Consider the following 27,276-nt stretch of genomic DNA (forward strand, 5'->3'; position numbering starts at 1 on the left):
AGTGTTTCTAAAATTTGTGCTGAATGTGTGAATGTGGAGGTGGCCAGGAGTTCCCCATGCTGTTTGGGGAACTCCTCATTTCTCTTCTTTACATGAGTCAACTTTGCTCCCAGGGAACCATGATAGTCGATGCCTCCTTTCTCTCTTTTTAGTAGGAGCAAGGACAATAGCAGATCAGTTATTCCTTTTCAAACCTTTGGGAAAGGCAAATAAAAATACATTCCTTGTCACTAATTCTGTATTATTCCCATTTAGCTAGTTTTGATAAATCCACTTGTAATACTTGGTACTAGATTATTTAATTACTCAAGCTACATGTAATAACTTCTGTTTTCAGACTCATAATCTGACTCATAGCAGACATTTTCTGTTAATCAGTAGGGATGGTAGGCATTGAATGCTGAGGACTCTTAGAAAGTTTAAAATAAAATTGGCCGAGACATGCTATAAAATAATTATATTTTCAGAAAGGAAAGGTATGAAAATTAAATTTTCTAATCAATAGTAGTAGAATATATAATTTTTATGTACCATAGCAACAGTTGAGAAGAGTTTAATGAATTCAGAAGAGTTGAAAGTCAGAAAAGTTAGATATTCTTATATAACTTTTCTGTTTATATTACTATTGTGGGGGAGCAAAATTATATTTGGTCTATAGTGTGTGTTTGTTTTTCACATTTTGGCTTTAATGTCCCTGCCAGCACATACCAGTGCTTTCTTAGGCCATTAGCTTATAATATATTAGTTTTCATGAGCTAAAAATTTGCAAATGTTGATAAATTTTACTTCCTCTAATTTTCATGAGGACAAATATTTATAGCTCATGAACTTGTTCATATAAGTGTGTTTAATTATCAACATATGCATGCATATATACATACCCACTGAAAGCGACACTATTCTTATCCAAACATGTTTGTCAGTGTGTGAATGTAAGTCTCTTTGTATGTAGGTTTATATTTATGAATATACATGAGTATGTATTTATTACTGTTGGCTAAGTAGTGGTATATTAAGGCATTTTTTTTTTTTTAGAGTTAAAGCACTCAGGAAAATGGTCATCTGGCTAATGATAAATTAGGAGCCAGAGTAATTGAGGACATTGTGAATGAGATTGATATTATAAGAACTGAGAGCATCTACTCAAAAATGGGTGTGAAGGACAAGGCATTGGTTAAGAGAATTTTTTACAGTGTCTGCTTATTTGTCCTCCATGTCTGTAGTTGATTGCATAGCCTGCTCTATTGTCGTCTTTGTCCTTGAGATGCTATCAAATGGCCATTTTAAGTTACTAGGTTTATTATGTGACGATTACTAGTAGGCCCTATCTACCTATTTTTAAACCAAGCCTACTTAAGTTAACCATTGCTTTCCCAACCCCTTTGTTCCACAAGGACAATGAGGAGACCTCTGAAAAGCAGATGTCCTGGTGGTAGGAGTAGCAGATCCTGAAACCTTCCCTGAGCATCCATCTCCCAGTTTATCAAATTATTCAATATTAAAGTAGTGTCTCTGTGTGTCTATGTTTCTTTTGGTGCACTCTAATATTTGTACATTTTCCTTTTATTGGTATTGCTACAATACCACTGGAAATTTAAAGAGAAAGAAAAATATTTAAATAACTTGTGAGTTTTGTAAAGAGATTTGGTAGAATTTTTGGAATATCTGGTGTTACGGCTTAACGTATTTCATTTGTTACTATCCCTAGTAAATGATGGGAAGGCTGACTTGAAATGGCCCAACTGAGAAAATGTGTATCATTTCCCCTTAGAAATAAAATAGTGGTATTTGAGAGGAAGGATTTAGAAAGTTCTACTTAAGCTATCAAATTAAAATGGATATTAGTATAACATAGGTATTTTGATTTTTATCAGCTTTCCATTATACTAATGGAAGAATTTTCTGGATTCCATAGTGGATGGTGATGGGATTTTACTTTACTTTAATCATGTAGGATTTTCATTTTTTTTTTTTTTTTGAAGGTGGCTTAAGCTAGATCTGTGGTTCTCAAACTGTGGTTTGAATCAGCAGCCTAACTGCCATCTGTGAGTTGGCTAGAAATGCAGAATCCTGGGCCCACGCTGGCTTCGTGAGTCATAATCTCTAGAGATGGTCCCAGGAAAGTGTTTTAACTTGCTCTACAGGGGATTCATGCACATTAGAGTTTGGTAAATACTTCTCTAAAGGAATAGGCCATGACTGAAAAACATTATTATTTACACAGGAAACAGCTGAAATCAGGAGGCTTGGGATTTCTCTTAGTTTTATATTGTAAAGACCTTATGTTCTTAATTTTTAAAAAAGGAACCTACTTTACCTGAGAATATAGAACAAATAAGAGCAAAGCTTTAAAAATGATTTTGTAAGATAATAGTTTAAGTCAAAGTTGTTACTTATTTGGGAGTTTCTTGAGTATGAATAATTTTAACAAATGTTGCATACTATTTAGATTAGACTATTGCATACTATTATCATTATATACTATTTAGAATATTGCATAGCATTTAGTTGGTATGCAATATTTAGTTTAGAATAAGCAGTTTGTTGGGAGATTTTAGTTTATCAACTAAATAATGCAGATGATAGGAACTATGACAGAATAAAAGTTACTGAACAAACTGATGGATTTTACTAGAGATTTAATTCCCAAAGAGAAGCTTAGTTCTCTTGAGTGGGCAGAAAGACTAGTTAGTCATTGCTGGTAACCTGTTTGCTAACTATTCCTCTGAAGTGAAATTGAAAATTCACCACTGAGGTTTATTTTTTAATGGAAATTAAAAACAAGGACAATGATTTATTGCCTACAATGGTCAGTAAATGTTGCATCCAACTTTAGCAGAACTGTGCAGAACTTTTTTCTTTGTTTTGATGTTTCAGTCTGCAGATGTTAGCTGTTTTTGTGAGGAAATAATGGTGTTAGCTATGAGTTTTCTTGGAAAGAGCGAGCTTAAAAGCTTTGGAGTGCTGGAATCACAGTCTGCAGAGCCAAATGAACATGGATGGAATGTTAGGTGAAGTCCATGGGGAGTCATTCCACAGCAGCATCTGGAAGGAAACAATAAGTGACTGGAGGGTTTACTTTTCAGGCATATGATTAAGAGGCGATTAAGTGAAGGTGTTAGGATGTGAGGGAGAGAAGGAAGCACTGAAGGTGTATATATAATATGGAATGGATGGATTAAGGAAAAGACTTAACAGAATGAACCATAGATCACAGCTGAACTTATAAAAAAGCTGGAATTGGAATTTGTACAGAGCAGCTTAAATGTACCATGTGAAATAGAACATGAGATTCACATAATACAGAACATGCTAATAGGTGGGCTTTATTTGAGGGGGTGTATACTAAAGCACAGTGATGATGTCTAGTTACAGAGCCACTGGAAATTTTCTCTTAGATTTGGAAAGATATCCTGCCATTACACCATTGTAGTCTTACTCCCAATATGTTGACCCTACTTTGAAGTCTCAACAGAGTTCTGGGCTTTGGAAATGGAGATCCAAGGCTTTGATCAAGTGAGTGGTTTTGCTTTAGCAGTTTGATACTAAGTCATTCATCATGCAGCAGATAGTGTGGCTTTGAATAAAATATTGTTTTTACCTACCTCCTCTCCCACTTGTGAATGAATGGATGGATTAATGAAAAAAAAATAAATGAATGCATACATACATACATACATACATAAAATTGTTTAGATAATAAAACTAATTTATTCTCCCCCCGCTAAAAAAAAAGTTACATGTTTTTCCTTAGAAGACAAAAATCAAGTTTATCTCTGAGTACAAGTTTTCCTTTTGATGCCAGATACTTGAGCATCTGGAAAAGTTGGGAATTAAAAAGGTAAAGCAGCAGTGTATAAGCTGACTCCCTTCCTAGCTGTAGTCCTCTTTGCCAGCAGTCACTTAAGGTTCCATTAATCTTAATGTATGGAGATTCTGCAAACACAGGCTCCATCTCTATTTGGACTCAAAATCTAAGAAATGGATTTTATTATCCTGTGTATTTAAATACCATAACACACAACTCTAAATTTTCTGTGAGAGATGTTCACAGATGATTTCTTGTATAAGTCCGTGGTAGATGATTTGGTCATTCTGGGACCATGTGGCTGTTCAGGAACCCAGACTAATTCTGTTGGCCCAGACTTTTTCTAAGTTATTTCCATTTAACTGAAGTATGGGGAAAATTACTGTGGGAAAGACACATCTACTCCTTATCACTTCCCTCCAGAACTTATATACTGTTATGTGGTCCAGAACACACGCAGAAGGTCACACTTACATGTGTGGTTGGCAGGATATGCTTAACACTCTCTACCTGTGGACTTTACCTTCCTGTCAGGACACCAGGCAGGTTATGTTTCTGGGTTATAAAAATAAGTCTAAATATGCATGTTCAGGGACAAACTGGAAAAAATAAATAGACAATTATATATGTAGTATTTTCTTCTTAGTAAAACTTTGGAACAAAAAGCCTCTTTCATTTCTATTTAAATATCTGCATCCTCCTGTCTAGTCTGGGTGCACATCTGGTTCTTCAGACTAGCATTCTCTTAGGATGATCATTTCATGAAGTGCCTCTGAGAAGTTAGAAACTAAGAGATATGAGTTTATTAAAATGTGTCTTAGAGTTGGTACCACTGGTAGGTGGAAAGGTAATGGGAAAGTGAAAGGTAATGGGCAGGACCTAGCTGTTCAAAATATGTTCTCGGCTACTGCAATATATAAAGGTAGCGCTCAGGTAACCAAGATCATGGTCCCAACAGATTATAGATAGAAAGTCTGGTAAATTTTGATGAGATATGGGGAGGGAAAGCCATCTGAATACTTCTACTGAGCACAGATCCATTGAAGGGTAGAAAAAAATACCGTTAAGACTCATGAAGTAGCTCTGGGTTATGAAGGGTTGGAGACAGGCTTCCTGCTCCTCGTTGCCTGGAGCTTTCACTCTGTGTGACATTTCCAGGGAAATGTTCTGTAAATACAGAGATTGAAAGGCCCAGTGTCTCGGGTGGCACATATATTGCTATTAAAGATTCTGGAGTGGTGGCTTTGCTTTTTGTGATTGCTTTTGATCTTAGTCACATGGAGAAACATGCAGGGGCAGACATAGGAGCTTGTTTGGTCACCATGGAAGTTCTGTGTTCAGGTAGAGTTTGAAGGAATGTATAAGCCTGTGTTCCTTCAAAGTATATTCATATGTGAAATTTAAGTAAGATGATCCTATAATTAATAGTAAAAATATGGACACTTTGAGAGAAAACAGGGATGATAGTCATTACCCTAGGACAACAGGCGTCAACCAGGACCACTGCAAATAAAGATGTGAGGCAACCTTCTCTTAAGACAGTGATACTGCATTCATTCCACGATGATCTCTGAAAGTATTTAACAGTCCTCACTTTAATAAAATTTTATTCTTCTACTGTACCTACTGTTTGAAATAAGTCCTGTGTTAAATAAAAATGGAAAGAACTCACAAATCTTTGTAGGATAACCCTTTACATAACAAGTTATACAATTACGTATTAGTTTGCTATGCTCAAAGCTATATTGGTAGTACTGTGTACCCTCTCACACTCCTGCTATGAGCAGCTACTTGAATCACTTTGCAGGTCTTTTCTAAATTCTTTGTCTGTGTGTCACCTAAAGCAGGACAGGATTGCCTATCTAGATTCCAACCAAATGCTAAGTAAGGCAGGAATATCTTAGACTGACCCCAGCAGGTTAAGCCTTTATTGAGTATCCTGTTGCTCACTTGTTCAACATGAGAATGGAAGGTTGTGGAATGAATTAGGCACAGTCTTCAAGTGCAGTTTAGGTTTATTGAGTACCCCACTACTCATAGTTTATGGAAAACATTTAAGCAGGGCTAGATTTAGCCTTAACAGGATGAACAAATACAGTCATGCTGTGATTTAAAAGGATCAGAAAATCAGCGGTCCCAGACCACCCCTTGCTACAGCCTGCTCACATTCCCAGTATTAGAGACACCGCTGGGGTTTGAGATAGGCATCCTAAAATGAAATTGACCACCTGGAAAGGAAGGCATAGTAAAGCCAGTAGCGACCTCATCAGCTGTGCTCAGAGCCCTAAGGAATGTGCAGCATAAGGTTTAATTGGAGTTAGGGCTGGCCGGGAGAGGGTCAGAGCACTAGGAAGCAAGCAGAGCCTGGTGAGTAGTGAGTGAGTCACAGAGGAGTTGAGAATAATTGCTGAATGCAGAGCTAAGGTAGTACTGATGGCAAATGCTGTGAGGGCTCATGGCTGTGCTGCCAGGCCCTGAAATGTAGTTGTGTTGCCACGGACTGGCTTGATGTTACAGACAGCACGACAGAAGCAGTAAAATGTTCTTCTCAGGAATTCATGTCCTGTAGTAGGAAACAGGTTAAATGCAGACATACCCTTTAAAGTTTAGTAACAGAAAAAAAAAATAATTGGCTTTGTATAAGGCACTTTAGTATAAATTGGTATCTGCAGGTGAGCGCTTAGATTTGGGGGACCTAGGTGTCAAATGGAAAGAACAAAATATTGGTATCAATGGGGTGATTGACTTTAACTTGATAAGGTGTGAGAAAGCTTCCTGTATGGAAATATTTAGTAGCATTCTGGGGGAAGGTAAGAAGGAGTTTAATGGTGAAGCAGATTTTGAATAAAATTAACAACTTCCGTTTTCCTTACATTTGGGGCTATGTCCCTCTCCTAAGTATTCTTTTACTGCACTTTACATTGTTAAAAGTTCCAAGAAAAAACTCAGGATACAAGATTCTCATCTGTCCTTCCCAGCCCAAGAGTCAGGAAAGTTTGCCAGGATGGAAGGTTTTTGTACCTTCAGGTTTACTTCTTGCCCACTCCCCCACTCAAACAGTCTTCACCCAGGTTGCTCTCAAAACAGTCTCATCTGCTATCTGGATTCTGCCTACAGAGCCTAACCTTGAGTCTGCTTGCTTCCACGCTGGTGTGCTTCAGTCAGTACAGTAGTCATACAGCCCAGTAACACATCCCTCGATCCTTTTCTTCTTTTGCTACAAAGTCCTTCAATGGCTTTCCATTTACTTGGGGGAAAGGCTTTTGCACTGGGTACAGTCAGAAGAATGGGAGGGTGAGATAATTCACCAGAGCCAGAGTGGGGAACAGAGCAGGCAGACTGACGAAATACACTGCTGAGGGGAGCAGCAGGTGGCAGGAGAGGTCTGCGCGCCATGTGGGACCCTCGCCAGCAGCCGGGGATCGAACCGGCGCTGCAGAGGGTGCGGGCAGCTTCACAGCCCAGTGCTCAACCGCTGTGCCACCAGGGGAGGCCCCTTTTGTATATTTTTCACATCATTTTTCATTTTTGTACAATGTATGCATTTTCATCTCAGTTACAGTCCCTGTGAAATTCCCACAACCTATTCATCCATGTTCCATCACCATAGTCCCTTGTGCTCTTCTCACCCCTGTTTTGATCCTACTCCCTTCTCCCCCCTGCAGAATGTCTCTAGTTTATAGTTGCCTGTTGATTTTGATTTTTGCTTTATTATAATTACCTTTTTTCCTGATCCCTTATTTGGATCATCTACATTCCTCCTGTAAGTGAAACCATCCTATATTTTTCTTTTTCTTTCTTGTTTATTTCACTGAGCATGATCCCTTCGAGTTCCATCCATGTTGCTGCAAAGGGCATGCATGAGTTTATCTTTTTTGATTGCTGAGTAATATTCCATTGCATATATGTACCACCTCTTCTTGATCCAGTCATCTATTTTTGGACATTTGGGTTGTTTCCATATCTTACCTATTGTAAATAGTGCTTCAGTAAACATAGGGGGCAGGTGTCCTTTTGAATTAATGTTTTTGTGTCCTTTGGGTAGATTCCTAGGAGTGGAATTGCTGGATCACATTGAAGCTCCATTTTTAGCCATTTGAGGAACCTCCACACAGCTCCCATAGTGGTTGAACCAGTTTACAATCCCACCAGCAGTGTAGGAGAGTTTCTTTTTCTTTACATCCTCGCCAACATTTGTTGCTAGTTTTTTTAAAGTATGTGCCATTCTCACTGGTGTAAGATAGTATTTTATTGTGGTTTTGATTTGCATTTCTTTGGGGGAAAAGTCTTTACCTGGACTCTCTCCATAACGAACACTTCAAATGTTTTAAAAATTTTATCCTTTGCTCACTCTTCTCCATTTAATACTGCCCTGACTTCTCCTAGTTAACACCTGGGTGAATTTTCCCCAGTCGACTCAGAGAACATTTCATTGACTGCTAGAAGGTTAAGATATCTGTAAACTTTGTCTCAGTCCATACTAATCATCTCCTTATGTTACTTTCTCAAAGCACAACTTTCTTATATAAAATTGCAATTTATCTCCTGTCCCCCTGAATTCCTTTTACTCTTTGTTCCTTGATTTGCTTTTACTTCATAATACTTTTTGGTACATACTTTATTTTATTGTTAGTAGTTTTGCTATTGTCCAAGGTGAGGCTTTTTTGTCTATTCTTTTCACTGCTGTATGCCAGGGCTCATCAAATAAATGCTTTACAGAAAGCTCAGTTTATTAATAGTCACAGAATGCCATCCAATTTAGGGAACCCTGTGGAGATTAGACATACTAGTGGGTATTTGAGCTCTTAGACTCAAAACTCTTGATATGCCATAGCCAATAATACCAGTGGCAGCATTGAATTATGCTCCTTCCTGCCCAGGAGAATCTGTACAACAGAAACATGTGCGTTCCTTTAGACCCCAGGGCATCTATTCTTTAGAAGAGCAGTGGTTGTAGTATTGGCCTTCCTTCCTTTTGCTGAAGCTTGCTCATCACATGTGCTCCTGTTCCCAGTGTTGTTGGACAATTAGTGTGCAAATTTGGATGCTAATTGTCTCCCTCAGAATTTTGTGGAACACTATACATAGTGAATTGTGATTAGTTTTTTGAAAGTCATGAGTATGTATATCTTCCATTATGTGACTGGCTACTGTGAACTCAGATTGGATGAATCATCCATGTTTTTATTTTTATTATTTTTTTATAATTTATTTATTTATACAAGCACTGGGTACAGTCAGAAGCGTAGGAGGGTGAGAGAATTCACCAGAGCCAGAGCGGGGAGCAGAGCAGGCAGAAGGACCAAGGTACACTGCTGAGGGGAGCAGCGGGTGGCAGGAGAGGTCTGCGCGCCATGTGGGACCCTCCTCTGGTGGCCGGGGAGCAGCCGGGAATCGAACCAGTGTTGCAGAGTCTGCGGGCAGCTTCGCAACCCCGCGCTCAACTGCTGCGCCGCCGGGGAGGCCCTCATCCATGTTTTTATACATAAGTGTTTACTGAGCAAGTTTTGTGTGCTATGCCTGTTCTAAGGTCTGGGTACAGTAGTGAATCTAAAGATGTCCATACTCTGAAGAGGCTGTCAGTCCATGGGGAAGATACAGACAACAGACAACAACCTAAGTTGCTAGGTAGTAATGAGTGTACAAAAGGTGCTAGAAAGTGGCGATGTTTTGTTGTTCCTCGTATCATATAAGCTTTTTTCTCACATTCTGTAATCAGACACCTTAGGAAGTGAGGAGGCAAGCCACAGAGATTTAGGGGGCAAAGACTGTCCAGCAGGGGAAGTATAAATGTCCAGGTGTTCAAGGGACAGCAAGGAATTGAGTGTGGCTGGGGCAGGGCCAAGGAGCAGTGGAAGAGGAGCTCAGACCAAGAAGGTGAAATACCACAAAAGGAATCCAAAGTTGTGAAGAATTTGAAGATTTTCTAAGAGAAGCAGAAAATCATGAGTGCATTAAACCAGAGGAGGGATGTGATCGGATTTATGTTTCAGACGTATTAGTAAGGGTTCTGCATTGGAGGGGGATGACAAGGGTAGAAACCACTCTCAGTGCTCGTAGAGTAATCCTCGTGAGATTATTCAGTGATTGATCTGAAGAAAAGTGGACTCAACAATGAGTCAGTGTGTTGGATTTAGCAGTTATCTTAGACTTTGCGGGTTGCGGGAAGAAATTTTTATAGATTGGGTGACTTATAAACAACACCTTTATCACTCACTGTTGTGGAGGCTGTGAAGTCCAAGATTAAGGTGCTGGATGATATGGTTTCTGCTGAGAGCCCACTGTCAAGTTCATACACAGCTATCGTTTCACTGTGTTCATTGGTGTGGTGTAGAGGGAGCTTTCAGGATTCTTTTTAATAGGTGCTAATCCCATGTGTGAGGGCTCCCCTCCGATGACTCAGTCACCTCACCAAGGCCTTACCTTCAAATACTAGAAAATTGTGGGTGGAGGGGGCTGTTTCCACATGGGAACTTTTTTTTGGGGGGGCATAAAAAGTAAACAACAGTTTAAAAGCAGAGCATGCCATTTATGTAAATGGGAAAGTTGTAGAAGCATAAACTCTTACTTTTCAAGCACTCCTAGGCTTGGCCAAGCAGGGCCCCTGCCCTGGGCTCTGGCCTCAAGAGGCCATGTTGCATTAAAGGTGTTAACTCAAGATCGCCTAAGGCCCTCTACACTGCTTCAACTGTTTTATTTCATTGCTCTTTTGAATTTCATTGCTCATTTGCATGTGCCAAGTGATGTCGTTTCTGAAAAGTATGATAGGTTTTGGAGCTTGAAAATCTTTTCCATTCCATTACCTATAGGGGTAATTAGAAAAATCAAACCTCAAACATTGACAAAATGCTTAACTGGGTTATTTTAAGGCTTGGTGATGTCTCTTTTGCTTAAGGATGTAGGTCAACTCAAACCTTATGCTGTGGTTTGAATGTTTAGTCATTCATCTGCCAGTTTGGTATTCCACAGGAAGGTCTACATTTTACAAAAATGTTTATATCTTCCAAACTCAGACTACTCTTCAAAGTTGAAAGCAAAATCTCTGGGAAGAAATTAAAATCTAGCTTGTAATGAGGATATAGAGATATTTTGAATACTCTTGCTAAGTGTGAGGATGCAGTGCCAATACTAACCAAATTATTAATATATTTAATTGCCTTTTAAATTATTATTTTTCCATAAAACCATTTCTAACAAGTAAATAGTTATGATTTCTGTGTTCATTTACAGCATTTAACCAGGTTTTTAATATGTGCTCTTATTTACCCTCATGATGAAGTGAGTGCCCCTCTGTTGCCTCTCAAGGTTGACATTGCCAAGTGGAACAGGATGGGTGGAGTTGATGGTGTCAGCCCTGGAGGTGGATAAAATTGTTGACAGACTCCAGAATAGGATAATGTCTAAAGTGCTTTGAGCTCCTTGCTGAAAGAGCTTGAATAATTTCCATGTATTATTGTGGTTGTGGCAGGAACAGTATAAGGTAATCCATTCTGCTATCAACAATGGTTCCTTTCTTTGAAAATTTCAAACAATAATTTTAAGTTATCTTTCTTTTAAAGTATTAGAAAAAATATCCTCCTGTCTTCAAACTAGACTTAAGAAAGGTGAATGATAAACAATGATAAACAATGTTAACATCACCAAGCACTGTGCTTATTAATGCTTTATGTTCACATTTTCATTTAAGTTTCACAACAAACTTTTGGACCAAATGCCAGTTGACTGAGAGGAAAGTCAATTTCCCATTTTAAACAGAGGAGAGTGAGGAAGAGTAATAAAATGATTTTCTCAAATTTGTGCATCAGTATGTGGTGGAGCCAGAGAGTGTGAAGAAATTTTATTACCATACCTGATGCCCTGCTACATCATCATTTTCAAATACTTAAGTATTTTCTTCAGTAATAATATCAGTAACAAAGCTGATAGAGTAGCTAGTATTATTTTTGGAATATTTTAACTAGGCTAATTCCTTTAAAATTTCTCTCTATATTCAAATGTGTTTCCTTTGACCGAATTCTAGCATGGGATCTTAAATGTGTCAGTTTCCATTCAGAATTAGGTGACTGAATTAATGAACAAGCAAATGTTGTTTAAAAAGGGACAATATATATGGGACATATAATATATATGTGTGTATATAGATATATATATACATATATATACACATTTTTAAAAATTATCATGTCTAATGGTACTGTTTATACAACACTAGTCTTGACTTTGCCACAAATCTTTGCAGTTATCATGATCTCCATTTTATAGAGGAATAAATGAGGTAGGAAATGGAAAGAAGAACACATATACTATAGCAGGGGTGTCAGATAGACTTGTCTTGGATGCTGGGTTTAATCATTTATAGTAGATACCTGGAACAGACAGTATATCTAATTGGATGGAGTATCTACCTGAAAACATCTTTGTTGATGTTGATACTGGAGTAAATAGCTGTGCACTGAGTTGATACTGGGTATAGTTGATACTGGAGTAAAGAGTTGATACTGGAGTAAATAGCTGTACACTGAGAAAGTCTAGGAGACCACACCTGGACTCACTGTATAAGTCCCCCCTGAGTCTAAAATAGAAATGTGGTCAATTTCATGCTTGGCATGTTAGGCCAATATAGTGTCCTATAGAAGTAGAGTTTCTATGGTATTTATCTCTTTGATACTTTGGATTCTGTATTGAGTATTCAATGATCATTTTTGTTTTGTTCTTTGTTTGGATACCTGAATTAAAAATAAAGCAATCAACCAAAAGTCCCCTGAATTCTGTAAATTTTTAATACGCTTTGAGTACCCTTCCAGATTGTTAGACTATATCAATGAAGAGTTACAGTTCTATCAATGTAATGTTTTGTTGAATGTGAAGATATTTCAGATCCCTTGAAATTTATTATAACAGCTGGTAAGAGAATGACTCTAGCCTTGTGAGAATTCTATACTTGTCTATGTTATCTGTTCCAAGCAAGTAGGGATTGTTTATGCTCTCCTTCCCATCAATTACATACAAATACCTGAGGCATTGTTAATGTATTCTTGTAAAGATACCACAACTGGCAGAACCAGTTGGGGATGAGTTTGTGATAATCCATTGTGAGCCTTCAAAAATCTTTACATCTTTCTGTTTTTAGTAGAGTTTGTACTGGTGCTTAAAGTAGGTTTCTCAGAGAATGTAAAAGTGGTTTCCAGTGACTGGAGGTGTGGATAAAATAGGGAAAGGCTGATAAAATGGTACAAACTTCTAATTACAAGATAAATAAGGTTTGAATATCTAATATATAATGTATAACATGGTGACTGTGATTAATAATACTGTATTGGGTAACTGAAATTTACTAAGGGAATAGAACTCAAATGTTCTAACCAAAACATGGTAAACAAATAGGGATTTGTTACTTTATGAATGAAATTCTTTGTCAACACGTGTGTATAGTAAACCTTTACTTTAAATATCTTAAAAAATTGTCAATTATATGTAAATAAACTGGGTTTATGATGGGGCCATCACAGTTATATCCTTTGCTTTAGATACTAAGGATAGCAGTAATCTCTGCTGTTTCTCCCAAGATGCACTCTTTTTCTGTATCCTTTTCTTTCTTTCCTTTGTTAGATGAAAATAGGAGTGAACAGAATACCTTCATTTGTCCTTCCCTATTATGATAACTTGCACTATATTACAGGTCCAGGAATGAATATGTGGTGCAAGCTGTGCCAACTACCAAACGTTTATTAATTAGACTTTCTGGAACTGGAAAATGACCATAGAGAAAAGGAACCCAGGACTCCTGTTATTAGGTGGTTCCCTTAGTTGCCTGCCAACAAAGGGGTAAAAAATGACACTGGGCATCCAAGAATCAGTATCAACTTAGACCTTGTGTCTGAGTCTAAAAATTTATTTGTCTTTGCCCAGTGTGTATTTACTCAAAAAAAAAAAAAAAAGGTTAAATATAGGTTAAATATACCTGTGGGGAGACTCTAGATGAATTTCTGAATATAGTAGCTATAAGAGTATAGGATCATCCTGTGGGAATCTAGCTTTTCCTTCAGTCACTTGGGTTTGGCCTGAAAGTGAGCTTAGGTATGTAAAGTAGGCGAGGGAATTTTGTAAGGCCTAACTAACCCCAGCTAGGTGATCTACTTCATCTTTCATTTATTTCAATCTTATAGATCAGGGTGCTTGAACCTCAACACTATTGACATTTGGAGTGGGATAATTCTTTGCTGTTGAGGCCTATCTTGTGCATTATAAGGCATAGCAATCAGAAATAGCAATATTCCTGATCTCTACCCACGTAGGCCAGTAGTTTTCCTCAACTGTGACACCAAAAGTGTCTGCAGACATTGCCAAATGACCACTGAGGTACAGATCACCTAAATCATGGATGAGGGAATTTTAGGAATTGCACTGTTGCAGGTTATAGCAGTTACTGTTAATCCCTATATCCAAAGATGAAAACTAACTGAAAATTTCTAGCAAATAATCTTGCTCTGAAATAATCATTTTAATTTTTTTAAATATATTTTTTACATCATTGTTCATTTTTAAACAATGCTTCCTCCCCCAACCCCACCTCAGGAATAGTCCCCATAGATTTTCCTTTACCAGTGCACCCGTGCTCCATCACCACAGTCCCCTGTGCTCCTCCCTCCCTCCCTCTGATCCCTCTCCCTCCTCCTCCCCTGCAGGATGTCTCTGATTTAGAGACTGCTTTCTGAGCTCACTTTCTGGTGCCAATTTTCTTAGGTTTGATTCTGAGGAAACATTCTCAGATGAAGATTAGTGAACAGGAAATTGCCTTTGAATCAATACCTGTGGGGAAGTGAGGGAAGCAGGACTGGGCAGAGAAAGAAATGGAGCTATGACACAGTCACATAAAAGGCCTCAGTCTCACAAAGGTCTCATGAGTAGGGCTGGTATAACCGTTCAGAGTGGTACCACTTTGAGGAAGAGGGACTAGGCTTTATGTTTTTGCATTAGCCACTCAATGGATGATCATAGGGAGGGGACATGACTTTGACTAAGGTGGTTTTCTTAAGCTGGTGGGATTTTCTAAAAATGGGCTCAGAAAAATACCATTAACTGCCAAAATTCCAGCTTCTGAGAATGCCTCACTCCTGAAAGGGGTGCTGAAGCCGTATAGCACAATGTCAACTGTGGTCTGTAATACTCGAAAGATTTCCAAAGGTGCAGGCTTCACCTAACTTTACTAACTTATTTTGGTATTTCTATTAGCCCCTTATTTTACTACTTGAAACACTCAACTGTTCATTCCTAACAAATAGCTAGCTTTTCCTGCAGTCATTTGATTTTGACCTGAAAATTGGTGCAGGTGTGTAAAGTAGGCAAGGGATTTTTTATTAAGGTACAGCTAACCCCAGCTAACTGACCAATTTCATCTTCTGCAAGATTGAAATCTTATAGATTGAAATAAACAATTATTAACATACTAACGTATTTGCTAAGCTCCTATGGCTACTTTGATGTTGTGATGGTTAAATTTATATAAACTTGGCTAGGCCCTGGTACCCAGCTGTTAAGATAACATTATTGTAGATGCTTCTGTGGAGGCATTTTTAAGATGAGATCAGCATTTTAATTAGTAGAGTTGAGTAAAGCAGATTATCCTCTCTAATGTGGGTTGGTCTCTTCCAATCAATTGAGGAAGAAAGAATTCTACCAGAAAATTGTCTGCAGACAAAAACTGCAACAAGTCTTCCCTGGATCCCCAACCTGCAAGTCTGTCCTGCACATGTTGGACTTAGCAACCTCCACAATCACATAAACTAACTCCATAAAATCAGACTGTCTACATAGATAGATGATAGATAGGTAGGTGATAGGTAGGTGATAGGTAGGAGATTGATAGGTGATAGATAGATAGATAGACAGATATTGGTTCTGATTCTCTGGAGAATTCTAATATAGTACATAAAGGAGCAACCTGTGTACAAATTACAAAAGTTCTAGAATATTCCTTACTAATAAGATCAGCAAGAGTACTTTGGAACAATTTTTTTTCTCAGTGCCATTGAGAAATTAGCTGTCTGCTAGTTTACAGTAATTTTGTTTTTTCACTTCATCCTCATTGCTTCCTTATATTACTCAGATATGTGATATCATCCAATATTTGTTTTATCTTTGATTTACCTTGCTGTTCATGCTCTGCTTCAATTCCTTCCATCTTGCTGTAAATGGTGACATGGTAACATGGTAAACAGTGTTTACCATATCTTCTTACTCCAGTCTATCACTGGAAACTTAGGTTGCTTCTAAATTGTAGCTATATAAATAATGCTGCAGTAAATGTTGAGGAGCACGTGATTTTTTGAGTTGATGGCTTTGTGTTCTTTGGATAGATACCAACAGTGGTATTGCTGGATCATATGATGTTTCCATTTTTAGTTTTTAAAATTAAGTCCAGGGATTCCCTGTTGGCACAAGGGGTTAAGACACAACCTATGAAGTAGTCTGTGGCCATGGCAGCACAAGTTCAATCCCCGGCCAGGGAGCTGCACCCATGGCGCAGAAGACCTCTCCTGACTCACCCGCTATTCCCCTCAACAGTGTATTTCAGTCAATCTGCCTGTTCTGCTCCCCACTCTGTCTCTGGTGAATCCTCTCACCCCCTGCAACTCTGGACTACACCCCAGTGCTTGTGTTCATGAATAAATAAATCTTTAAAAAAATAAAAATAAAATTAAGTCCAGACCACTTTCTAAAGTGGTGAACTGATTTATTTTCCCACCAACAAGGTACTAAGTTTCTTCCTCTGCATCTTCTCCAGTACTTCTTGTTGGTCTTTTTTCGATGTATGCCATTCTCATAGGTATGCAATGATATGCAATTATTGTTTTGACTTCATTTCCTTTATTAAAATTGCTGATAAACATAATTTCATATACCTATTGGATTTCTGTGTAGCTTCTTTGGGAAAGTCTGTATTTGTATCTGCTGCCCACTTTTAATTGGTTTGCTTGTTTTGATGATGTTAAGTTGGTTATTTGTATACCTTAAATTTAGGTTTTGTGATGTGTGAATATCTTCTTTTATTAAGTAAAGTGTTTTTTTCAACATACCAGTATTTTCTTTTGCTGTATAAAAGCTATTTAATTTGAGGTAGTCCTAATTATTTTTGCTTTTATTTCCCTGGCCATAATTTTTTTTACTAATGCTTGCTTCTGTGTATTTTATTGTTGTGGGTCTTCTAAGTCTTTAATACATTTTGAATTTATTTTTGTGCCTGGTGTTAGTGATGCAACTTTATTTTTTTTACATCTGTCTGTCCAGTTTTCATAGCACCATTTGTTAGAGACTCTTCTTCATTGTTTGGTCTTTCATGGCTCTTTTGCCATAAATTAGGTATTGATTTATGTATGGATTTATTTCTGGGCTTTTGATTCTGTTCCATTAATCCATATGTCTGTTTTTATTCCAATACCATATTATTTTAATTACTTTATCATATAATTTAAAATCAGGTAACATGATGCCTCAACTTACAATATATTTTTTTTAATCTCAGTAGTTTCAAATGAATTTTAATAGCAAAGACATGGAAGAAAAGGGAATTTTCCATACTTAAAATATTTCAAGTAATACTTTTGATTTTCTAATTAATGTTTTAATTACTGGCTTAACCTTTAAAGCTACCATTATAATGATAATTACAGGAATGAAGAACTGTAAATCATGTTGACCAGTTTTTCATAAAGCTTGTTTTACTTTATCATTAAATTACCATTAATGCAAGAATAAATTGATTTCTTGATTTAGGTAAATAACCACCATTTATAGAAACATTACTAGTGTGGATGGATATATAGATAGACAAAGAGACAGACAGATATGAACTCATGCTTTATCTGTTTTGAATTATTTTAAAATTATGTTTTTACTGGATGGTATATGGAATTCATGGGCTAAAGACTACTTTTCATGATTTCTTTGTATCTCATCTCACTTTTGTTTGATTTCTAATATTTTATTACTATTATTTCATAAATGGTTCACAGTCTATTTCAATATGTTCTATTTTTAGTCCTAGTATATTGTCAATAATACATTTATGATTTTGAATTAAAGTAATATGACTTTTAAGTATATATGCATTATTTGTCCAAGCCACTTTTAAAAATTTTAATTTAAAAAATTAATCTGGACATGAACTTTTATAGTGTAGATGTTAAGAGCCTCAATTTTTAATTTTAATAAAATTGAGGTGATCATATATTGTCCATCATTCTACATTTCAATCTGTCATATATGGGAGGTGCCCTTTAATATCTTTCTGCTTTTTTGTAATTACTTTTGATTTATCTAAGTATCCATAAAATTTATATAATTCCAGAAGGAATCCATGTTTAATCATGTTGTATGACACCTAGAACTAATTTTCATCAAGTGCCAAGAACAAATATTAGTGTTGGTACATAGAGAGGAGTGTTCACATTTTTAGAGTTTGTTTTTAATCTCTATTAAAATTTGACAGAATGCATTTGGGAACAAAGAACTGCACATACTCCACATTTCATTTCCATTATCCAAAAATTGCTGGAAGGTAAATACATGGATACCTTTTGATTTAGCAAATTAATATATATTGTTACTGAGTTGAAATGACTTAATAGAACATTACAAACTTATTTTTACTTGGTTACAAATAAATTATTAAGCTGCCAGAGATTGCCTTTAAATCAACCTTGTACATAAATGTACTGAAAGACGGATTTCAAATAGCAGCTTTGTTGACTCAGCCCTTCATCCCAGAAAGTGTCCCATGAAGAGAAAGGTCTTTATATTGCTCAAGAGGACCAAGGTTTCTGTGGATATCTCCACCATTAACAATAATACATATGTGTTTCTACTGTTTGGTTAAAAGAGAAATTAATATCTATGAAATAACAAATAGTAGAATGTGGAGAGTTTAACATTACCACAAAATGCACCATGTGCATATTCAGAAGGAATGACAAAATTAGATTCATTTGGAAAAGTAGACACCTAATGCCCCCATAAAAAGTCCAATTTAATTTCAAAAGAAAATCACACAATTTCTTGATTCAGATTTCTCATCCATGTAGTGAGAACATTTGATTTGGCCATTATGGCAGTTCTCCGTGGGAATATTGAATATGAAAAAGGATATTTCAATATCCATAAAGACTTTACACATAAAATTACTCCTCAAGAAATGAAGTGAATGGAACATATACAAACCTGTCTACAAATTTCTACTCTAGATGGTATCATTTTCCTAGGGGAAAAAAAATGTATCTATGGAGCAACTAAGAGGGAATTATCTGTGTCACTGTCTGGACAGTTGATTATACATATAGAAGTGACCCATTTTGACTGTAGAGAAATTTTATATGTTTGTGTTATATAGAGCATAAAACACATATATATCACATGCACAATTTAAAGATTTCTTAGGCATTTCTATCAAAATATGCCTTAATTTAATGTAAAATTGAAAAGAATGAGTAAGCCTACTTATGCTCTGCATAAAAGAATGGTTCGTTATTATTTTTTCAACCTAAGCTCAGTAGTTGGTGATATATTTAATCTCACCCTAAAGAAAACGTGAGTAGTAGCCAGGGAAATTAGTTGGGTAACCTTAGTAAGTCATTCAATCTGTCTTTCAGTTATGCCTACATCACAGGGTAGCCTCACAGATGAAATGAAGATAGAAAAAGGGATTTAGAATAATAAAGCAACATAAATGCAAGATAGTGTTGCTTTTTTGTTGTTGTTGTACTGTGAAATTGAACCATTAGAAATCCTATACTTTACATTATACTCAGCCATATAACATAGTTTTTTTTGAAACCCTCATTCTGGATAATACATCTTTTGTTCTTACTAGTATCATACACTACTCCCCATTAAAAAGGATACGCTGAACTCAGTAACCTAAGGCTTTTAATGCTATAAAAATAAATGTGGATTATCAACCTGTTTAAGGACTATGTTGCTATACTTCTGTTAATTACTTTTTAAAACTCCATTGCTGGAACTTACAAGTCATCCATCCATATATTTAGTGTTTCCTCCTCCAGAAAGTAGCATATAAGAACTGTGTGCCACTACTGTGTAAGCTTGTTACAGCCAGGGATTTTTGTTTAAGTTCATTTCCATGTTGGCTAAAATTTGATGAATGAATGGTCAACTTTACTCTTCTAAGTTTTAGATGTGAATTCATTTATTCATTCATTTAACAAATGCTTAATTGTGTCCATTCTAATGACCTGAGGCTTCCTAATCAAAAAGGAGAAATAGATGCAAAGATATAAATCAAAGATGTACTTTAAAGTAGGAGTCTGTATGGTGAGATGGAATCATAGAAATGAAATTACTTATGGGGAGATTAGAAAAGTCTTGAGAAGGTGACAAATTGAATCTTGGACAATGAATATGAATTTTGATCCAGGATAATATTTCAGTATTTTCTGAGGTGCTAATAGTACTGAAAAATAATGCTTCATGGGCCTCTTGCATTTCTACATTTCTTACTAATAGCACAGATTACCTGCCTTTGGGAGTATCTTTCAATGTATGTGTATAGCAAACAGCCCTCAGAAAAAGAATTAGTGTCTCCCTCTGGAATAGGAATCCTCTTAACGCCCATTATGATATATTCAGGTTCCCCTAGCACAGGTTCTGTCATACTCTGGGAACTGGTGCAAGAAAATATTGATGTTCTGGCTACTGCTATTAATGTGAGTAATAAAGCCTTTTTTCTCTGATTCAAGAGTTACATATCTTCTGCCAACATCCATAAAACTATGGCAGCTAATAGCTGGATACAACTTACTTATGAACATAGAGGGTAAAATCTCACCCTTCACGGATTTGACAGTAATGTTGGTGAGCATGGGCTACTGAGAGAGACATCATTTTTTGATTGATATTTATCAGGTGGATTAGAAGCATTTGAAGGAAGCACATGGGAATTGGTAACAAACGTGTTGACGAGATTTTATTGTCTATGAACAATAAATAGCCTTCTGCCTGTTAATGGTGAGGAATTGGGGAGATGATTGTAGTTTGATTACCAGGAAATAGGCCCAAGGACATTGTGGTGCCCATAAAATAGGCCCAAGGACATTGTGCTTTCTCTCTGAGGGCAAGGGAACTTCTTTGGCAATCTAGTTGTCAGCCTTAGGTCCAACCAGTCTAACAACCTAGGATGAGATCTGTGTGTGCTGAAGGTTCTTGTTCCTCTTCACATTGAGTTAGTGGTGATACAGAGGGGAAAAAAAAAAATCAGACAACAGTATGGGAAGAAACCAGGTGAATTATAAGAAGCTTGATTTCACTTATTAGAAAAGGGGGTAGGTATATAATACTTTTTGAGAAATAAGAATAACTGGGCCTTATTAGAGCTTAGCCCACCCTGCAGTCTATCATACCAAATTTAGATGTAATTGGAGATGACAGCAAAAGGTCTCTGAGTTTTATGCTATGCATCTTGGCTGCTGTTCAGGAACTTTAGCTCGCTTAGGGAGGTTTCATGAGGATACACAAACTCCTGTGAGGAACCACAGATGAGTCACTGACTAGTGTGTGGGGTCCTACTGCCCCAGATTGTGTTTATAATGCTAACAGGCAAGCCAATGGAGAACAAGAAAAGACCCAGAGAATTCTAGTTAAATTCTATAGTCAGCTTTGACACCTTGGAAAACTCCCTTAGCCATTATGTTTTAATTGGAAGAGGACTGAAGAAATGCTGTCTTAATAATGAATTTTGTATAAGTCAAGTCTATCAGACAGAGTAAATAAGACCAGTTATCCTGCTGGAAACCAATGCAGGTATGGATACTAAGCCAAGGGTTTCCCAAGGTTAAAATACATCAATGATAATGATTTTGGTGTGCAATTTAGGGCTTTGAATGAACCCAAAATATTACAAGTTCATTGACTGAACTGTTGAGAAGCTGTTAGGTTGCCTGAAATTGAAAGTAAATGTGACTTGTTTACTCATGAGCTGTTAAGTAGGGTAAAATCTCACCCTTCATAGGATTGATGGTTGGATTGTGGAGTATGGCCTTTTCCTCTGCTGCCCCTTGTCAATCCCAACCTTACACCATAGTCTGCTTTAAGGAAAAAGATAATGATTGGTCTAATAGGATCATCCATCTGGGAATGCTGGGGAACTTTGGAGAGAACAGACACTTGAACTTTGATGGCTCTGTCAGATGAAGACATCAAATTCATGATCACATTTTCACATTTACATAGGGGAGGAAGTCATTGTTCAGTTGAAGGGATTTGGGCAGGGTTAAGAAGGGGGAAAGAAAACAAAAGTGGTCTTGTAAGTAGGATCCTTGGAAACAATTCAGTGGATTATTGCCTCATTTATGAATGTATAGTAAAAGCTGATGTGTGATGTGATTGGAATTCTCCATCCCTTAAGTGCTAGAGGGGATCATGTTGCTAAGGAAGAGCTTATGTATGAAGGTGCATATATGCATATAAGGTGCATATAACTTTGTGGGTTCTTTGAGCTTTAAATTTCTGTTCCTCAATATTTTGAAAATTGGAGCTTCTGACAGTCAACCTCAACTTGGAAGTGCCATTCAGGGTTTCAGATACCCGACTGCCCTGACAGAGCTACTATAAATCTTTTGAAAATCAGCTATTAACTTGCTGTAGAGTTGTTGTTGAAACCTTATAGCTGAGGGAGGCCTTGTGACTCTCTGGCTTATAATTTCATTTTAGGAGGACAAGTTGGAATCAATGACTAACAAAGGAGGAAAATTTCAACATCACTGATCAGCTGGAAATAGCATACTCATCAAAGTCAACCTGTCCTTAGAACTAGTACAGCTTTTCAAAGAAACAAGTGTGGCTATCTGAAAGTTTTTCTTACCCTTTGTTTTTCCATTTCAGGAAACATCCCAGTTATCTGGACTCCCTGAGTATGTTAAAATAGTAGAAGTTGGACCTAGAGATGGATTGCAGAATGAAAAGGTAAGTTTACATTAGTTTTACACATTTTATTTTTTCATAGATTTATTTATGCATACAAGAACTGGGGTACAGGACAGAGGTTCCAGGAGGTGAGAGAATTCACTAGAGACAGAGTGGGGAACAGAACAGGCAGACTGACTGAAATACACTGCTGAGGGGAGCAGTTGTCAAGATAGGAGAGGTCTGCTGTGTCATGTGGCCGGAGTTGGAACTTGTGCTGCAGAAGCTGCGGATAGCTTCTTAGTGCTGCACCTTAACCCTTTGCATCACTGGGGGGCCCCACAGTTTATTTTAAATGCTAACCCTAAACACTATTATTTATGAAGAATCTAAAACCTATGTGGAATTCATGTTACATGATTGTTTTTAGTTGCAACTTGAATTGATAAATCTTAAAAAGGATTTCTTTTATAGTTAGGAAGTAATTTTCTATTTATGCTTCAATAGACCTATACAACTACTTATAAAAACTTTTAATGTTTTTATAGATTATAGTTCCTACAGATATAAAAATTGAATTTATTAATAAACTTTCCCAAACTGGACTGTCTGCAATAGAAGTGACCAGCTTTGTGTCCTCCAGATGGGTGCCACAGGTATGTAAATCTGTAAATCCTTAACTAGATCCTTCAAATTTGCCAAAATTCAGTAAACCAGGTAATAAACATTATTGTATCACTGATGCAATTATTAATTTGCTGTGTTCTTATAAAACATTAGCTATTGCACTGAGATATGACTAAAGAAAAAAATCCTTTGATGAAATGTCATATCAATTAGTCCAAAATGTTATTTGGAATTCCATACTAGACCAACTTGAATATATAGTCCAGTATAATAAGGAGAGTATAAGGTTCTTCAATAGCATATTCACTAATCTTCTTTGTATTGATCATTTTACTGACTAGGAATAATCTCTTTTCCAAGTGTTTCAGCTCTTTGTTAGAAGGAAGTGATGATGAGTGATTGATACCTTCCCCATGTAACCCTATATTCAAAAGTGAGAAAAATATATATATGAGATTTCTTCTAGCACTTATAATAGCTTTGCTGGAAGGATATATACACACACCTATGAGCACATATATGAGCACATATTTGCATATATCTCTCCTTTGCATAGAACTTCACTTATTACTTTCTTACCCCATTCCTGTGGTTTCCTTTTTTCCTGTGCTCTCCTGATCCAGTTACTTCCCCAATTGCTGTATTTTTCTGTCATCCCTGATGACAACTCACCACCACTTAGTTTAAGGTTCCCCTAAGATTTGGCTTTCAGTAACTTTTGCTGCCTATGCTCTCTTCTTTATCTAGCTGTCCCCATCAACAGTGTCTTGTATGACTGGCATATTTCTATTTCTGTGTCTCTTTGATAAGCCTCCTCTAGTCATGCCGCCAGGGCCTCAAACTCAATGGATTCAAAATGAAATTCATTCTTTTCTCCTTTTTTAAAGATTTATTTATGCTTACAAGAATTGGGGTACAGGCCAGAGTGTGTGGGGGTGAAAGGATTCACCAGAGCTGAGGATTCACAGAACAGTTGGACTGACTGAAATACACTGCTGAGGGGAGCAGCGGGAGAGACAGGAGAGGTCTGCTGCACCATGTGGGTCACGTCCCTGGCTGGGGATCAAACTCGTGTTGCAGTGGCTGTGGATTGCTTCATAGTGCTCTGTCTTAACCCCTAGCTCCACCAGGGAGGCCCCTCAAATTCATTATTTTCTACCCTGTTTTGTGTTAATAGCTCAGCTCTTCTCTTTGGAATCTTGGATTGAATTTTCAAAGCACTGTTTTCTGTATCTAGTGAGTGAGTTGAGTTGGTTACTGACTCAAAAATTCTTCACTATAACCTATACTTGTCTCTTCATTCCCATGGATACATTACTAATCTACACCTTTATTGCCTGATTATTGTGGTAGTCTCCTAAATGATATTCATAAGCACTGTTTCTCCCTTATATATTTTGTCCATTGCTTCTAAAATAATCTTCCCAAAATACCAGTTTTCTCAAACTCCCATACTAGGTTCCCTTTCCCATTGAAAAAGTCTGGATACTTTGACTTGCTACTTAAGAAACTTACATACTTGGCCCTTTATTTCCTTTTCAGCCTTAACTCTATTTCCCTACTCCATTTTTTGAGGCCTGCCAAACCAACTGTTTCCGCCACCCCCCCCCCATTTACATGTCTTGCCTCATTATCTATATTGTGGTTTATTTATTTATTTATTAAAAGATTTATTTATTTTATTTATACAAGACTGGGTATAGTCAGAAGCGCGGGAGGGTGAGAGAATTCACCAGAGCCAGAGCGGGGAGCAGAGCAGGCAGAAGAACCGAAGTACACTGCTGAGGGGAGCAGTGGGCGGCAGGAGAGGTCTGCGCGCCATGTGGAACCCTCCTCCAGTGGCCGGGGAGCAGCCAGGGATCGAACTGGCGCTGCAGAGGCTGCGGGCAGCTTCACAACCCAGCACTCAACCTCTGCGCCTCCGGGGAGGCCCCTATATTGTGTTTTATCTATACTTGCTAATGTACATATCCCTGTCTGCATTGCTCTGAAGTTATAACATGATGTTGTAAAACATTAAAACCTTTTTAAATGCAAGACATAGGTAGCAACAGAAGCCAAAAATAATATTGATAGTAATATGTTGTTCTTCAAAGAGTCAGTATTCAAATGTCAAAACTTTCTTTTTTATCAAAAACTCTTTTTTATCTGTCATTATTGTTCATCATATAAATCTCCCAAAATATTTTCCAATTACCTACATCCTAAAATGTGAAGCTAGTGATTTGTGTACATTTATCACTATCTCCCCAGTTCCTCGCCTCAACCCCTGTATTCAGAGACCAGTGAGTAGGTACTCTGTAAATGGTTGTGACATGAGTAATGACTCAATCAGTCACTGCTAAAATAATAACATACTGTTTTCAGTTACTTGGGAATGAAATTCAAAAGTGTTTTCCTTTGGAAGACACAAACACATTCATTTGATAATATTTTTATATTGTTATAGGTGTTATTATTTCACTAGTCATTCATTTTAAGGGAATTTGATAGTCTTATCAACTTAAAGTTTTTGTTTAATACAGTCAATGCTTATTTTACATACCTGATCATTGCTGGAGAAAGATAGATTATTATAACTTTAGGGTTACTGTTATGAAAGAATGGGTTTTGGTTATATTAATTGATGGGCAACTAAAGTTTGATTTCAGATATTTTTTATTGGTAGTCAATTTCAAAGTACTTTTATTCTCTACAATCATGTAGAATTGCCTACAATGATGGGCCTTTACCAGTGATGTTCTTGGTAGCTTTCTAATATTATACAGTACTGGAAATTATTTGCTATTTTATTCTTCAGACTGATCAAGGGCACACACAGTGATATTTATAAGGACTTTAGAACACTTTCTAGAGGGCCACAATTTTTGCAGAACTAATTAAAAGAAAATATGTGCAGAAAAGGAGAGGCAGTCCTTCTCTGAACAGAAATAGGATCTTCTGACCTCACATTAAGTAGTTACTTGTGAAGAGATCATAAAATAATATGATTTATTTTGGGCTTGGACCTGAGTTGAATTTGGGATTTAACCTAATGAGATTTCATGAATTTTTCCTGGACTCAATGTATTATTGAACAAATGACAGAGTTCTCCAGAGCACCTTGAGAACAGTTACAGTGAGATAGACGCACCTCTGGTTCTGTGTCCCTGTCTGCATTCCACCTTAAGCTTAAGTAAGAGAGTTAATCTCTTTGAACTTTGGAAATCCCAAAGCACTGGGAAGCATGTGAATGGGTCTCTGTGTGTGAATGTGCAGAGTCCACGGAACCTGGCTCCTGACCAGTGCTCAGAAGTGATAGCTAAGTGAAAACCTAACTAAAGATGGGCTGACTATACTTATCCTAGACTCCAGACAATTTATCCTACTTCTTTTTGATAAACAGACTTTTTCTTAAAAATTAAAGTGCATGTTTAGTTTAAATATTGGATGGGCCCATTCTATAATTAAAGATTCTCATCTTTTAAATACAAAAGAGTAGATATTTCATTTTTATTGAGCCAACATTGGTTTATAACACTGTATATGATTCAGAAGTATAAGTTTATACCTCTTTTTTTTTTTTTTTTATAAATTTTATTGTTATATTCCCCATACAATTGCAGCCCCCCATTCTGACCCCAATCCCCCCCTCCCGCCCCCACCCCCCTAAAAGTGTCTCTGGTTCATAGTTTTTTGTTGATTTTGATTTTCACTTTCTTATAGTTATTCATTTTCCTGGTCCCTTATTTAAGTTTTCTAGATTCCTGCTATGAGTGAGACCATCCGGTATTTTTCTTTTTCTTTTTGGCTTATTTCGCTGAGCATGATCCCTTCCAGCGCCATCCATGTTGCAGCAAATTGCATGTGTTTATCTTTTTTGAATGCTGAGTAATATTCCATGGTATATATGTACCACATCTTCTTGATCCAGTCATCTATTTTTGGGC

At 37.0% G+C, this 27,276-nt stretch overlaps 1 protein-coding gene across 4 annotated transcripts in view; it reads left to right on the forward strand.

Moving 5' to 3' along the window:
* HMGCLL1 (3-hydroxy-3-methylglutaryl-CoA lyase like 1) overlaps positions 1 to 27,276 on the forward strand; it is a gene marked incomplete at both ends in the record, with an annotated part of 155,570 nt that overhangs the window by 16,713 nt on the left and 111,581 nt on the right. For 3 of the 4 annotated variants that reach the window (XM_084228213.1, XM_084228214.1, XM_084228216.1), the window contains 2 exons: positions 22,700 to 22,780; positions 23,269 to 23,376. The exons of the other annotated variant lie outside the window; for it this stretch is intronic. In XM_084228213.1, coding sequence (XP_084084339.1) covers positions 22,700 to 22,780; positions 23,269 to 23,376 — 189 coding nt within the window. The remainder of the gene's footprint in view (positions 1 to 22,699; positions 22,781 to 23,268; positions 23,377 to 27,276) is intronic. 4 annotated transcript variants of the gene reach the window in all.

Source organism: Talpa europaea, assembly GCF_964194135.1.
Source record: "Talpa europaea genome assembly, chromosome: 2".
Classification (NCBI taxonomy): domain Eukaryota; kingdom Metazoa; phylum Chordata; class Mammalia; order Eulipotyphla; family Talpidae; genus Talpa; species Talpa europaea.